This window comes from Carlito syrichta, unplaced genomic scaffold, assembly GCF_000164805.1.
Source record: "Carlito syrichta isolate Samal-C Ts95f unplaced genomic scaffold, Tarsius_syrichta-2.0.1 Scaffold244047, whole genome shotgun sequence".
Taxonomy (NCBI): Eukaryota; Metazoa; Chordata; class Mammalia; order Primates; family Tarsiidae; genus Carlito; species Carlito syrichta.
This window is the reverse complement of record NW_007188143.1, coordinates 77,657-94,408: the sequence shown is the minus strand read 5'-3', so window position 1 is coordinate 94,408 and position 16,752 is coordinate 77,657. Positions and strand designations below refer to the sequence as shown.

The following is a 16,752-nucleotide window of genomic DNA, read 5'->3' as shown; positions in this document are numbered from 1 at the left end:
TTTTATCAAAGGCTTTTTCTGCATCTAATGATATGATCATGTGGTTTTTGTTTTGACATCTGTTGATGTATTTAATTACATTTATGGTTTTACGAATGTTGAACCAGCCTTGCATGCCAGGAATGAAGCCTACTTGGTCATGGTGGATGATTTTGAGATGTATTGCTGAATCCGGTTTGCTAGGATCTTGTTGAGAATTTTAGCATCTATGTTCATCAAAGATATTGGCCTGTAGTTCTCTTTCTTTGTTGGATCTTTACCTGGCTTGGGTATCAATGTGATGTTGGCTTCGTAAAATGATTTGGGGAGAGTTCCATCTTTTTCAATTGCCTGGAATACCTTCAGTAGGATTGGTATCAGCTCCTCCTTGAATGTCTTGTAGAATTCTGAATAACACATTTTTGAACTTATTAAATTCTAAGTTGATTGACTCTCATTTTGTTCTCAGTAAAATCTTGGTTCAAAATGTTATTGATCATTGCATAAGTATCCAGTAGAAAACAATTTTCTAATGTTATTGATCATCTTTAAGTGACAAGTAGAAAGAGAATTAATTTTATGAACTTATATTTATGGGCTCCTCAGATTTTTACTGTTTGTAGACATACAATTCTAGAAAACTAGTTTTGAATAAAAATTTTCCTTTTGGTAAAGATCCCCTGTGATTCCATGAATTTTGCCGCATGTTTAAAAGAATAACATGCATATTTAATATCTGGCATGTAACACCAATATATATAGTTTCCTTTCTACCTTTACCCTCTTAAAAGGACTGTGATTATTTGATAAAAGAACAGCGATGAAGAACACCTTGAAGATCATTTAGATTTGTATTTGTCTGCTAGGCTACATTTCCAGTGGCTTCGTCTACCTAATGATGTACTGGAAATCTGGCTATCCAGAAAAAATTCACCCTGATTTGTAATGTTTGCTGGTTTCTGTGATCTAAATATTTCCACCATGGTAGATTTTAAGTTTCTAAGGCCGTAGCAACTGGCTCACAAAATTCTTGTATATTTAATAATTGACTCATGAGACAATAGGAGCTAGTTCTAGCATGCCACTGTGCCTCACTGCATGTGCATGTCATTTCATTACATCCTCACCTTCAATATCAGGCCTACCCTACCCCCAGTCTTCATCATGTTTGGTTTTCTGGAACGTTTTCTGTACCAGGGACAGCATTACCAAAGAATGTGAAAAATTCTTGAGTTGCCATTTTAAGATTATTCGTATTCTATTAAAAAATTAAAAGTTTGCATACTGTTCTATTTATTGTTTTAGACTGTATTAAGAATATGTTGTGTTCAATGAAGATAGTTTTCAGTACTAAATTGATTGATAGAATAATTTAATTATAGACAGTTCTAATCAGTTATAGACAGTTATAATCAGTTCACTGATTTTAGTTAAAGGCTGAATTTATGCTTACCTAAAGTAATAGTAATTTATGTTTTCATGCAGCTAAAGGATCTCTTAAGAAGAACTGTAGAAGGATTTGTAAAACTCTTTGATCCACAGGATCATCAAAAACTGCCAATATTTAAGATGGAATTGATGTTTGATGATGATAAAATGGAATTTTATCCTACCTTTCAAGATTTGGAGGATGTTATTTTGAGTTTGGTAGAACGAATTTCTGGAGCTCTTCAGGTATTACATTATCATTACCCAAAGGATTTCTTGATAAGACTCTTTTAAAGAATTTTAAATTATATATATATAGTCACAGCTCTTAGTTTTATTTTTCTTCCTTGAGTTATATTAAATAAGAAAGTACTTTCTCTTTGAAAAAGTCTTCTGAAAGGCAAAACTGTGGAGACAATAAAAAGCTCAGTGGTGTCCAGGGTTTCGTGGGGAGAGAAGTATGAATAGGCAGAGCACAGTGGGTTTTTAGGGCAGTGACGCTACTCCGCAGGATTCCATAATGATGAATTCATGTCCTTATACATTTGTCCAAACCTATAGAATTTAGAATACCAAGAGTAAACCCTAATGTAAACCATAGACAGTGGATGATACTGATATGTTGATATAGGCCATTGATGGTAACATTAACTACTCTGGTGGGAGATGTTGATAGTGGAGGATATGTGTGTAAGAGTAGGGGATATATGGCCCATCTTTATACCTTCCTCTTTATTCTGCTGTGAACCTAAAATTGCTCTAAAAATAAAGTCTATTTTTAAAAACTATATATATGTATATATATAGTGTGTGTGTGTGTGTGTGTGTGTGTGTGTGTGTGTATGTGTATAGTCTCCTGGATGGAGATGACATTTTTCTTCTTAGACTTCTTAGAACTTTTCTTGTACTTATAAGTTGATATTTTTATGCATGTTTTATCTTCCCTACTGAGTTGTGAGCTTCTTAAGAGCAAGATCCAATTCATATTTGTTTTTTCTAGAGCTTTCTAGTATAATTACTTTGACATTACTTAGTAAATATTTGTTGAAGGATAGAAAACTAACCCAACTTAAGTTTTATTTATTTATTTTTTAGAAACAGAGCCTTGCTATGTTGCCCAGGCTAAAGTACAGTGGTTATTCACAGGGGCAATTATAGTGCACTTCTCCCTTGAACTCCTGGGCTCAAGCAGCCTACCTACCTCAGCCTCCTGAGTAACTGGGATTACAGACATGCACCAGTGTGCCAGACTCAACTTAAGTTTTATATTAGACTACTAACTATATAATTTTATATAATTGGTTTTTTTTGAGTTGGAGTCTCACTGTCGCCCAGATTGGAATGCAGTGGCCACTCCCGGCCACCACAGCCTCGACCTGCTGGGCTCCGGCAATCCTTCCGCCTCAGCCTTCCAAGTAGCCGGAATTACAGGTGCGCGCTACCACGCCCAGCTGATTTTTTTATTTATTGCAGAGATGAGGTCTCGCTGCCCAGGTGGGTCTCGAACCTGCAGGCTCAGGCAAGCCACTCACCTCAGCCTCCCAAAGCGCAGGATTAAAGGCTGAGCCACCGAGCCCGGCTTATAATTGTTTTTGAATCGATGTCTCACTCTGTTGCCCAGGCTGGAGTGCAGTGGAACGCTCACTACCACCGCAGCCTCAATCTCCTGGGCTCAGGCGATCCTTCTGCCTTAGCCTTCCAAGTAACTGGAACTACAGGCACGCGCTACCACGCCTAGCTTAGTTTTTGATTTATTGTAGAGATGAGGTCTCACCAAGTTGCCCAGGCTGATCTCAAACCCCTGAGCTCAGGCAATCCTCTCCTCTCGGCCTCCCAAAGTGCTGGTATTACAGTATATAATTTTAATTCATTATTCATATCTATTGCTAGTTATTTAATCTTTTGCTACTGGAATCTGAAAGGAATGTTTGAAAACATAGTATAAGATCTACATATAGATTCATTGCACAGTTAAATAATTACTGCATACATTGTTGTTTTTATTTGTGTTAGAATGTCCAAACAATACCCTCTTGGCTCTCAGGAACCTCAACACCTGTAAATCTTGACACAGAACTTCCTGAACATGTGTTACAATGGGCTCTCGATACGTTGAAGGTGGCAGTACATCAGAATTTAGAAGGTGCAAAAAAACACTATGAGACATACGGTATATGACATATATATTCTACCTTTTTAATTATTTTATTTTTACTGGGATTTGGCCAGATATTTGATTGTCTGTGACTGTTATGAAAGAGCAAGGAGAATCAAAAGTGAGCATAGACATGGCTATTGGCAGAGACAAGGATCGAACACCAGAAATTTTGTCTGGTCTAAAGGGTGAATGTTAACTGGAGCAAGCTGAAAAAGTCAAAAGGCAGAAAGAAGAGATATTGAAATAAGTCAAAGGTGAATGCAAAGTAATCACTAAGAATAACTTTGAGGATTCTGCAGCTGAATTTTTTTTTCTTCTATAGTTTCTTCAAGTGTGTGAAGTCAGAATTGATAGTTGTTATTTGACATTCTGTTCACCAAAATCTTCTAGTAACTGTTGCATCTGTACCTCAAAGTTGTTTTAAGAGCCTCAAATACTATATTACTTTCATTAAGAAATGTCTGTGTTTAACTTGGTGTGCTTTTAAGTGTCTTTTCTACCTGTTTCCTTAAAATATAGTGAATCGTGTATATTAATACTCTATTATTAATATTTAATTGAGTAGTTACTTCATTGCCTGATTATATTTAAAAAGCATTTTGCATTTTTAAGGGGTTATGATCTCTATTTTAATTAGATTTTTAATTTTCAGTTGAAAAATATAATTGGCTCCTTGATGGGACTGCAGTTGAGATTATAGAGGCTTTTCAGGCAGAAGATCATACTTTTGATGAATACATGGAGGTAAGTGGTAATTCTGTTTTGAATTTTGAAATTTTTTTGTAAATTTAGGATCTTTTTATTCTAAAAAGTGCCTCAAATAAAATTTCTTTTTCAAAACATCATTTTAGTAAAAATCACTGCCTTATCTCATAATTTTTTAGTCATTCATTTACTTATTGATTCGACAAAAGTTTCCTCATCCCATTTACATACCTTGCAAGGTATTGGTGATGCAAAAATAAATGATACATAAACACTTTGATCAGGAGTTTATTTTTAGCCTGGAAATAACAACTATAATATATTGAGATAAGTATTGCAATGGAGATATGAACAAAGTATTGTTTGCTTTGGGAAACTATTCAAGAAATGAAAAGTGAGCTAGTCTTTGAAGTAGATGTTTATAGATAGAGAAGGGGGAGAAATGTTGTGTGAACAAAGACCAAAAGTGTTCAAAGGTATTCAGAGAACATCAGATAAGTCAAAATAGCTAAAAAGTAGGTAATAGAAATATAGAACATGACAGATTTAGAATATGATGAAGATGGAAATTTAAGTTGGAGCCACATGAGAGATACTGGGTATTTTTGCTCAAGAGTTAATACTGTGTACTGAAGGTTTTTTAGCCATGGGAGTAATATATTTAGATCTGGGTTTTATTTTATATATTTTTTGGATTTGGTTCACTCTGTCATCCAGGCTGGAGTACAGTGATACACGATCATGGCTCATTACAGCCTCGACCTCCTGGCCTCAGGCAATCCTTCTGCCCCAGCCTCCCTAGTACCTTGGACTACAGGTGTGCATCACCATGCCTGGCTAACTTTTTTATTATTTGTAGAGACAAGGTCTTGCTATGTTGCTTAAGCTGTTCTTGAACTCCTGGACTCAAGCGATCCTCCTGCCTCAGCCTCCCAAAGTGCTAGATTACAGGTGTGAGTCACACCTGTAATCTATGAAAATTTTAAATATAGAGAAATTAAAGGAATTTTACAAAGCATACCACTTAGATTCTAGCATTTTACTATATTTGGTTAATCGCATATTAATATTTATCAATTCATCCCTTTTTTCATTCTTTATTAATTTCAAGAACAATTAACTTTTTTTTTTGGAGTTGGAGTTTCACTCAGTCACCCAGGCTGAAGTGCAGTGGCATGCATGCTCACAACCATCCCAGCGTTGACCGGCTGGGCTCAGGTTATCGTTTTGTCTCAGCCTTCTAAGTAATGGGAACTACAGGCGTGTACTACCACACCCAACTAATTTTTTTTGATTTATTGTAGAGATGAAGCCTCGTCAAGTTGCCCAGGCTGTTCTCAAACCCATGGACTCAGGCAGTCCCCTCACCTTGGCCTCCCAAAGTGCTGGGGTTACAGGCTTGAGTCACCGCGCCCAGCCCAATTAACTTTTAAAAAATCAACTTTATTGAGGTTTAGTTTGCATACAATAAAATGCACTCATTTTAATTGTACAGTTATATGAGTTTTGACAAATTTACATGCACATGTAACTATCACTAGTGTCAAAATATAGAACATTTCTACCACCTCACAAGGTTTCCAAAAAGTTTATGACCTCATCCTGGTCAATCTCCCCAACGCTTATCTCAGGCAACTGCTGGCATGCTTTCTTTACCATAGGTTAGATTTTTCTTTCCTAAAATTTCATATAAATAGAACCATACATACATGTGCATATGGTTTCACTTATTAGATCAAGCTTTTGAAATTTATCTTGTTATTGTATCAGTTCATTTCTTTTATGCTGAGTGGTATTGAGTGGTGTTTCACTGCATAGATATATGATTTATTTATCCATTCACTTTTTTTTTTGAAAAAGCAGATCCACTTTATTTACAATGATCAGTTGGTGACACATAGATCTTTGGGCCTTTGTGGCCTTGTGAAACCATTCACCTTTTGATGGACATTTAAGTTGTTTCCAGTTTTTGGCTATTATGAATAAATTTACTATGGTCTTTTTTTTTTCTTTTTCAAATATCAACATCTTATTTCAAACCATTTTCTTTTTGCATACTGTGGTCTTTTGTATACAAGTCTTTGTGTGGACATATGCTTTCTTTTATCTTTCTAGGAGTTGGATTGCTGGGTGGTGTGGAAATTGTATGTTTAACTTTTTTGGAAACTTTAAGCTAGGCACAGTGGCTCACACCTGTAATCCTAGCTACTTGGGAGACTGAGGTGGGAGGATTGCTTGAGGCCAGGAATTTGAGACTAGCTTAGGAAATATAGTGAGAACTTGCCTCTAAAATTAAAAAAAAAAATTATTTGGCTATGGTAAGCACCTCTAGTTCTACCTACTTGGGAGACTGATGTAGGAGGATCTCTGGACCTCAGGAGTTTGAGGCTGCAGTGAGCTATGATCATGCCACTGTTCTCTAGGCTGGGTAACAGAGCAAGACCTTGCTTGCAAAATAAAAAGAAACTTAAATATTTTTCAAAGTTGTTATACCATTTGAAATCTCACCAGTAGTGTTTGAGATTTTCAGTTCTTCCATATTCTTTCCAACCTTAGGAAATCTCAATCTCAGGGGGAAAAAAAAGTAAAGTAGTTAAAAACTCCAGCTGTTCTATATGTGTATGTTGGTATCTCATTGTGGTTTTCATTTGCATTCCCTGATGACTAATGATGACTTTGTTGGGGCTCTGAAGGTTACCAGTGATTTTTCATTGGTTTTTCTTCATTTGTAGCGGTTCTCTTGTCTTTCTCTTTAATTCTCTTGCTCAGTGGGAAGTGGAGAAGCAATCGCTTCTGATATTTGCTATACCTTCTGCCCTTTCCTCAGCCAGGGCTCCAGGTTTATTTAATCATAAAATAGGGCTGCGGGTGTGGCGTTGTGATGTCTCTACAATTTTGAGCACTTACCAAGGGGTAGGGGAGGGGCTGCAAGGATTCAGAACTTACTGATGGGTCACAATACTTGCTATTTGGTGAATGGACCAGCTGGGATTCACTCTCTGTTTCCACACAGTATAACCTTATAACGGGTATGCTTATATAGTCTCTGAGTCCAAGACAACAGATAAGAGAGAAAAGAGAGGGAAGGAGAGAAAAAATGGAAAGAAAAACGGGGGGGTGGGGGACAACACAGAGAAAGAACAAAGAGAAAAAGGAGGAAAGAAAAGAGAAAGTCAATCAAATGACAAACAAATAAAGCAAACAGATGAGACGAACAAACAAACAATAAAAAAAGAGAAAAGCAAACAAAAAACCAAACCCAAACCCAAAAAACCTGTTGGCAAAAATTTCTCAGCTTTAGTATATCTCTTTGAAGGCGGGGGCTCCCTCTTTTGGCAGGTTCTACGACTATAGGTCTGTTACTGCAGGTTGTTCCCAGTTGAAACTTGTGGTGTTACAATCTTTACCCTCTGCTGCCGGCAATTGATAGTCTGCAGGCCCCCCTGGGGGAGAGATAACTTGACTAAATGTCTCCTGGGCTCTCTTCCCCCGCCTTCCTTTCCTAGTGTGGTCATAGCTCCCACGCCATCCAGTTTGTGGCGGGGGAATGGGGCCTCCAGCCTCTGCCCTGACCCCCTGATCTCTTTGTTGATTGCTAGGGGTGGGGGGAATTATGCGTCTATTGCCCAGTAGCTAGCTCGGGGCGGGAGGTGAATCCTCTGGGGTTCCTAATCTACCGTTACCCACCAGGGCTTGTGCACTGGGGGCAATGCTGTCCGACTTCATGGAGAGCAGCCCCAAAGCAATGTAGCGATCACCCCCTGGTCTTAATAAGCAGGTTTGCTGTTCCACAGGGGCTGCCCTGGAGCACTTGTCTGCCAGGTTTTAGAGTGGCTGTTCAGGTTCTCTACTGACTGCTATTCCTGCTGCAAATGGTGCTGGGAAAGATAGCTCCCTCCCAGCAAGTACCACAATCTCCAGATCTTAGCTCCCAGGCAAGACCGTATAGCCTAGTCTGGTGCCGAAGGCGGTGGCAACAAGACCAGGTTCGGGGTGGCCTCTTGCAGCTGCTTCTTCCGGGACTCTGCTTCTGACTCCCTCACTGCGCTTTCTCTGAGGCGCTCACTGCCAATATTTTGGTGTCTTTGTTGAATATCAATTGCCTCTATATTTGTGGATCTTTTCCAGATTCTCTTATTTTCCACTGATTTACATATTGATTCTTATGCCAGTACCATACTGTGTTGATTTTTGTAGTTTAATTGTAAGTTTTAAAATCAGGTAATGTAAATTCTGCAACTTTGTTCTTTTTCAAAATAATTTTAATTATTTTAGGTCCTTTGCATCTCCCCATAAATTTTAAAATTAGGCTGTCAATTTCTAAAGAAGCCAGCTAGGATTTTGGTTAGGATTGCATTGAATATTTGAATCAATTTGAGAAGAATTGCCCCCTTAAAATGGAATCTTTCAATACATGACTATAGTATGTATTTAAATCTGTTTAGACTTTCTTTAATTTCTCTCACAATGTAGTTGTGCTTTTCATTATATAGGTCTTGCAAATATTTTCCTAAATCTATAAATCTATTTCTCACAATGTTTCAGGTTTACTTGATTTTCTTGTAAATGTTATTGTTTAATAGCAATTTTCATTTGTGTTGCTATTATATAGAAATACAATTAATTTTTTTTTGAGTCAGTATCTCATTCTGTCGCCCAGGCTGGAGTACAGTGGCATGATCACAATGATCATGGCTCACAGTGGTCTCAATTTCTAGAGCTCAGGTGATTCTTCTACTTTAGCATACCAAATAACTGGGACTATAGGTACAGGCTGCCACACCTGGCTAATTTTTTTGATTTTTATGTAGAGACGAGGTTTTGCTATGATGCTCAGGCTGTTCTTGAATTCCTGGACTCAAACTATCCACCTACCAACCTACCTTAGCTTCCCAAAGTGCTGGGATTACAGGTATGAGCCACTGCATTTAAAAAATATTTTTCTGTATCTTGAGAGTGCAGTGGCATGATCAAGGCTCACCACAACCTTGACCTCCTGTGCTCAGGTGATCCTTCCACCTCAGCCTTCTGAGTAGCTGGGACTACAGGTATATGTCACCAGGCCTGGCTAATTTTTTAAATGCTTTTTTAGAGAACTCACTATGTTGTCTAGGCTGATCTCAAACTCCTGGGCTCAAGCAATCCTAATTTGTATTTATTTTTATTTTTTATTTATTTTTTGAGTTAGGACCTCACTCTGTCACAGGCTGGAGTGCAGTGGCACGCTCATGGCCACCGCAGCCTCGACCTGCTGGGCTCAGACAATCCTTCTGCCTCAGCCTTCCAAGTAGCTGGAGCTATAGGCATACACTACCATGCCCAGTGAATTTTTGATTTATTGTAGAGACGAAGTCTCGCCAAGTTGTCCGAGCTGGTCTCGAACCCATCGACTCATGCAATCCTTTCATCTTGGCTTCCCAAAGTGCTGGGATTATAGGCCACCATGCCCAACTGCAATCTTGATTTTTGAAAGTTTTAAAAATATTTACTCTAGGGTTTATTATAGGCATCTACTTAACAGCTTCAGATTTATGCTAACTTGATTCCAGTGAGATATAGAAACTGCTCTTACAGAGTTCTATATTCTGTTCCTCATTTTTGTGGTGTTATTATTATCCATATTTTGTATATTAATGTCACAAACCCAAGAATACATTGTTATAATGATTACTGTACCATCTGTAGTGCTCTCTTTAGCCCAATACAACTTTGCTTTTTCTCTTTTCTTTGTACTGTTATTGGCAAATATGTTTCAAATATAGTGTATTTCTATATGTTATGGGCCCAACAGTACTATATATATTATTTATTTTATTTTAAAGATGTGGGGCATGATTCAGGATTAGGTAAATAAGTTGTCATCATACAGGTAAAGATTGAGCCTCACTTTGCCTGGTTTGAGATCAGGTACCCTTATTGTTGTTATGTGCTCCCCCCCCCCGGCCATTTCTGGCTACTGCCAATCCCTTTCTTACAGTGTTATGGGTTCGCTTATGAGTATCAGGGTCCACTTATGAGTGAGAACATGTGGTACTCAGTTCTTTGTTTCTGTGATAGATCACTGAGTATTACAGAATTCCTGGGCTCAAGCAAGTCCTGCGAAGTCCATAATTTTGTTCTTCTTTATGGCTGTATAATATTCCACTGTGTATATGTACCACATTTTAAAAATCCAGTCCAGTTTTGATGGGCAGCATGGTTGGTTCCATATTTTTGCTAACAATACTATATATATTAATTAATTTTTAAATTTATTATTTGAGACAAAGTTTTGCTCTACTGCCCAAACTGGAATGCAGTGACCCAGTACTCACTGTGATCTCTAACTCCTGGACTCATGGCTCATGAGTAGTTGAGGCTACAGGTGCACACCACCACACCCAGCTAATATTTTTATTTTTAGTAGAGATGGGATCTTGCGATGTTGCCCAGGCTGGTATATACACATTATTTTATACAACTCCTTTTAAAATTAATTAAGAGAAAAAAGGCCGGGCTCAGTGGCTCAGCCTGTAGTCCCATGCCTTTGGGAGGCTGAGGTGAGTGGATTGCCTGAGCCTACGGGTTCGAGACCTGCCTGGGCAGCGAGACCTCATCTATACAATAAATTAAAAAATCAGCCGGGTGTGGTAGCACGTGCCTGTAATTCCGGCTACTCGGAAGGCTGAGGCAGAAGGATCACCGGATCCCAGCAGGTCAAGGCTGTGGTGGCCAGGAGCAGCCACTGCACTCCAGTTTGGGCAACCGAGTGAGACTCCAACTCAAAAAAAAAAAAAAAAGAGAAAAAAGGAGAAAAATATGCCTTCACACTATCTTTTGTAATTATACAATATGTATTACCAGTGCTCTGTGTTTTTTATGTAGATTTGAATTACTACCTGGGGTCATTTGTTTTCAGCCTGAAGAAATTCTGTTAGTTTATTTTTTAAGATGGGTCTGCTAGTAGTAAATTCTCTCAGTTTTTTAAAATCTAGAAATGTCTTTATTTTACCTTCATTTTGTATGATAGCTTTGTTGGATATAGTACTCTTGGTTGACAGTTTATTTATTTATTTTTTACTCTTACTGCTTCGTGATTTTTCTCCTTGTCTGGCTTTCTCCATTTTAACTATGATGCATCCGTTTCTAGATTTCTTTGCATTTATCCTACTTGGAGTTCTTTGAGCTTTCTGAATGCATACATCAGTATTTTTTCCATAAATTTGGGAAATTATTATGTCCTCAACTCTTTTTTCTGCTTCTTTCTGTCTTCTTCTGATAGTCCCATTACAAATATGTTCATGTACTTAATCATGTCTCATATCTGACTGTTTATTTCTTCTTCTTTCCTTTTTTCTCCTCTGTTCTTTGGGTTGCATAATTTCTATCAATTTATCTTCAAGTTTTCAGCTGTTTCTTATTTCGGTTAAAATTTACTGTTGAAACTTTCTAGTGAATTTTCCATTCCATGTATTGTAATTTTCAGCTGCAGAGTTTTCATTTGGTTTTAAAGTACAATTTTCATCTTTTTATTAATATTTTATACTTGATGAGACAATGTCATCAAATGTCTCTTTAACATGATATCCTTTAATTTTTGAACATATTTAATGACTACTTTGAAGTTTGTTTCCTGTTAGTTTCACTCTGTTAGCTCTCAGAAGCAGTTACTGTTGCCTGTGTGCATTCTAGGACATGGAATATTTTCTTATTTCTTTGTATGTTTCATTATTTGTTATAATTTCGACACTTATTAGTTTAGTGACTCTGGGTGAATTCTTTCAGTGACATCTATTCCCTTCCTTCCTAAATGTTAAACCTCTAATATGCTTTAGGGAACCACAGTTTTGGGAATTGCCATAGTTATCTTAAGGTGACAGTGGTTTCAACAGGGCTCTCTTCTCTTTTTCCCACTGCCACCACACACAATGTGTTAGAATCCACTAATTGTTAGCTGATTGCTCTGTTGTTTTAAACAATGCTCTTTCTAGAGGTATAAACTGCTCTATTGATTAATCATATTCAAGCTCCCTTGAAGAAACAGTTTCCAAGATCAGTGATTGATATTTATTGAGACCCCAGGAGCTCCTTTCAGCAGTCTTCTTCCCTGGCCCATTTTCTTCCACCATTAAGTATGTTGTTTGTTGAAGGTTTTTCCAAGGTATGCTTTATCAAGTTGAGGATGTTCTCTTCTAATCCTAATTTGTGAAGTGCTTTTTGTTGTTGTTGTTATAAAAGAGTATTGGAATATGTTAAATGCATTTTCTTTTTTTTTTTCTTCTTCTTTTTTTTTTTTTACTAGTCAAATGCAATAGTTAGAAGGTGGAAAAGAGCCAGGCTTGGTGGCTCAGCCTGTAATCCCAGCACTTTGGGACACTGAGGTGAGTGGATTGCCTGAGCCTGCGGGTTCGAGATCCACCTGGGCAACTTGGCGAGACCTCATCTCTACAATAAATAAAAAATTAGCCAGGTGTGGTAGCACGTGCCTGTAGTTCCAGCTACTTGGAAGGCTGAGGCCGGGAGTGGCCACTGCACTCCAGTCTGGGTGACAGAGTGAGACTCCAACTCAAAAAAAAAAAAAAAAAAAAAGAAGGTGGAAAAGAGTAGAATAAGAAGTTTGATTTATGACTGACCTTGGACAATCAATTGAGATAACTCAGTACTTTCAGGCGAGCCTATTACACGCTTTTTTTTGCATCTGTTGACATGACTAGGTGTTATTTTTCTAATATGCACACTCTAAAAAATCTTATTTGTTATTTGTGTTCATGAAACCATATAATGAATTCATATATGCATTATTACTTTTATAGAATCAGAGATGGTATACAGTTATTCCTTGGTAACTGTGGGGTGTTGGTTCTTGGAACCCCTACAAATACCAAAATTTGCAGATACTCAAGTGTCTTATATAAAATGGTGTAGTATTTGTATATAACTTAGGCACACTCTCTCCTATACTTTAAATCATTTCTAGATTACTTATTGTTAGGTCTGTGGGATATGCCAGTGTCATGAGTAAGCAGCAAGGAATTGCATGGAAATTAGATTAGGAAAAATAGTTTATTTAGAAAGTAGATTGGAAAGAGAGAGGAGAGATCCACCTCCCCAAATTGGGAAGAGGCCAGAGCTTAGAGAAAAGCATGGCAGTGGCTGCTTGAGGCTGAATGCTTTTTAAACTATTCCTTTGATGGGGCAGTTCTGTTTTATGTCATCATCATGAAGGGACTGATAAGCACAGAAACTGTTGCCATGTTGATGGGGGAGTGCCACATAAGTCATGAAGGGCTGATCATAATAGATTAGGTTAGCCTGGCCTTTTATGGCTGGAAGACAAATATTTGGAATAGAAAAGTAATCAGGACCTGGGGTATTGCAAGACAATTATCAATAGCTATTTCTGGGAAACCAGTTCTGCCCTTGGTTAATGATTAGAGGGTAAATTGAAGAGAACTGGTTAAAAAAAAACCCAAAAAACATGACAAACCTAAGCAATGTTAAATGGCTGCTTTTTGGTTATATCAACTCCATTTTGGTCTTTTGTCCTTTTACTTATAATACTTAATACAGTGTAAATGCTGTGCAAATAGTTGTTAAGCTGTATTGCTTTTTGTTTATTTTTATTGTTGTATTGTTATTTTTTCAAATATTTTTGATTTTCCATTGGTTGAATTTGTGAATGCAGAACCCATGGATATGGGGGTCCACCTGTATTCTCTTTCATTTATATTTTGTGATATATCTCAATATGGTTCTATGTGGAGAATAGGCACAATAAATGTTCTATGAGATAACAGCTAAATTATTTTGTGGTCTTGGCCATAACTTGTATTACTATAGGCCCTAAATATCTAGACCAAGCATATACAGAGGGTGCCCCCCAAAATGTATACACATTTTAAGAAAGGAAAAAACTGTGTTAAGATTATAATATTCAATAAGATGAATGCAAGTCATGTTTGACTTACTTCTACAGTTGCAAGAGGTGCTCAAAGTGGTTACCATCAGTGCCCAGACACTTCTGATTATGGTAAACATCTCTTAAAAATGTGCATGTAGCCGGGCTCGGTGGCTCAGCCTGTAATCCTGCGCCTTTGGGAGGCTAAGGTGAGTGGATTGCCTGAGCCCACGGGTTCGAGACCTGCCTGGGCAGCGAGAACTCATCTCTACAATAAATCAAAAATTAGCTGGGTGTGGTAGCACATGCCTGTAATTCCGGCTACTCGGAAGGCTGAGGCAGAAGGATCGCCGGAGCCCAGCAGGTCGAGGCTGCGGTGGCCGGGAGCAGCCACTGCACTCCAGTCTGGGTGACAGAGTGTGACTCTGACTCAAAAAAAAAAAAAAAAGTGCATGTATATTTTTGGCCCCCTTGGTATTTCATTAGGTTTTATAATGTTTATTTCCTTAAGTCTAGTATTTGCTGTGGACATTTTCTAGAATTTTATAATAATTTTTGGATAGTTTATATAACCGTAAAATTTTACCTTCAGGTTTGCTATTATATTTCTGGATTTTGGGGGTCAATTTTTGACATACTATAGTTGTGGTTCATATGCCTATGTGGGAAATTTTAAAAATTTGGACTATTTCATCAATACAGATAGGTTTGTTTCTAAACAGAGAGAAATGAATTGATTATGAGAATCGTTGTTGGTTTTTTTTTTGGGTTGGAGTCTCACTGTTGCCCAGACTGGAGTGCGGTGGCCGCTCCCGGCCAACGCAGCCTCCACCTGCTGGGCTCCGGTGATCCTTCTGCCTCAGCCTTCCGAGTAGCCAGAATTACAGGCATGGGCTACCATGCCCGGCTGATTTTTTGATTTATTGTAGAGATGAGGTCTCGTTGCCCAGAGCGGGTCTCGAACCCGCGGGCTCAGGCAATCCACTCACCTCAAGAATAGTTTTTAAAAAATAATTATTGAGTGAAAAATCTGATATGTCCAGATGGTGATGCTATGATTCTATAAATGGCATTGTATTGGTTATTTGCTGGTAGATTGGCAAATTCCTTAGTGAAAAGGTAGGTGAAAAAAAAATATGTAACAAAGGAAAACATTTTAGTTATTTAGCAAAAGAGAAATAAGTTTGCATTTATATTATATGATTAAACATTTCATCGCAATGCATAATGAATTAGAAAATTCTAAGCATTTTCTTCTTTTAAACACTTTTTTTTTAAGTTTATAGAAAGATTTTTCAGTCTTACCTCAGAAATAATGCTTTTGCCTCAATGGATTCATTACCCTATGGTGCGTTTGGATTGTGAAGATTTGAAGACAGGCCTGACAAATAAAGCAAAAGTCTTTGCAAACATATTATTAAATGACATAGCTTCAAAACATAGAAAAGAAAATGAATGGTAAGTAGTATTAATTCCTAAACTCAGAATTACAGGACCAAAGGAATATTTTGCTAAAATAACTCATGTTTAAAAACAAAAGACTAAAATATGTAAGTACTTAAAACTTTTCCTCCATAGCTATTTGCTATGGAGTTTCCTTTGTAGTCACATTGGACTGGGTTCTTTTTGTTGGATATTGTTTAAAACTAGTTTTAAGGCAACCCAGGAACAAAAAAAGGAAGAAATGGAAATAAATCAGTTTTGGATACAGGTTACATGATAATGAAAAAAATATACAATTTTGGTGATATCGAGCAGATCTAGGATCATTCCTGACCCCAATTTTACTTGTGTCACCTAGCTTATTTTTCTTATCTGTAAAATGGAGATAGTAATATCTACTTTGACTGTGGCTATAACATTGGATTCATAAACTAGTGACCCGCTAGCTGAGTGTGTCATACAGATGTATTTTATTTGTTTTACACTGTGCTTTATTTTGTTAAACACATTTTGGACTTACTTTCAAAATCTTTTTTGAGTTGGGGTCTCAGTCTGTCAGCCAGGCTGGGGTGCAGTGGTGTGATCATGGTTCACCACAACCTTGACCTGCAGGGCTCAGGAGATCCTTCCGCCTCAGACTCCTGAGTAGCTGGGACTGCAGGTGTGCACCACTTTGGCCCCCTGGTTTATTTTTTAATTTTTTTATATAGACGAGGTCTTGCTATGTTGTTTAGGCTGGTCTCAAACCCCTGGGCTCAAGCAGTTCTCTCAAAGTGCTGGATTTATAGGTGTGCGCCACTGGGCCTGGCCAACATTTTGAAATTAGAAATTCACACACACACACATGCATGCATATATGCATGCACATGTGCACACACACACATACACACTTCAGATTTCTTGAAAAAGTAGGAAGACCATGCCACATTGGGTCTACAATGGTAAATGGAGCTAAAAAGCAGCTTTAGACCTTGAATGCGTCCTGTGGTTTGTTCACCCAGTGCTGGACCAACTCATCATCCAATTTTCTAGCTCATTTGTTACATATGTAGCCCCAAAGGAGTTTGTAACTTCTGTAAAGATTAAAACTAACCAGCCTGGGCTAAATAGTGAGATCCAGCCTGTAAAAAAAAGAAGAAAGAAGGAAAGAAAGAAAGAAAAT

General features: G+C 37.7%; 1 protein-coding gene across 1 annotated transcript in view; it reads left to right on the top strand.

The window, feature by feature from the left end:
• Positions 1–1,464: 1,464 nt before the first annotated feature.
• The window catches only part of LOC103253653 (dynein heavy chain 12, axonemal), a gene marked incomplete at its 5' end in the record, with an annotated part of 80,138 nt that continues 64,850 nt past the window's right edge, over positions 1,465–16,752 (top strand). The window contains 4 exons of the mRNA XM_008051910.1: positions 1,465–1,653; positions 3,421–3,577; positions 4,218–4,309; positions 15,427–15,605. Of these exons, the coding sequence (XP_008050101.1) occupies positions 1,465–1,653; positions 3,421–3,577; positions 4,218–4,309; positions 15,427–15,605 (617 nt within the window). The remainder of the gene's footprint in view (positions 1,654–3,420; positions 3,578–4,217; positions 4,310–15,426; positions 15,606–16,752) is intronic.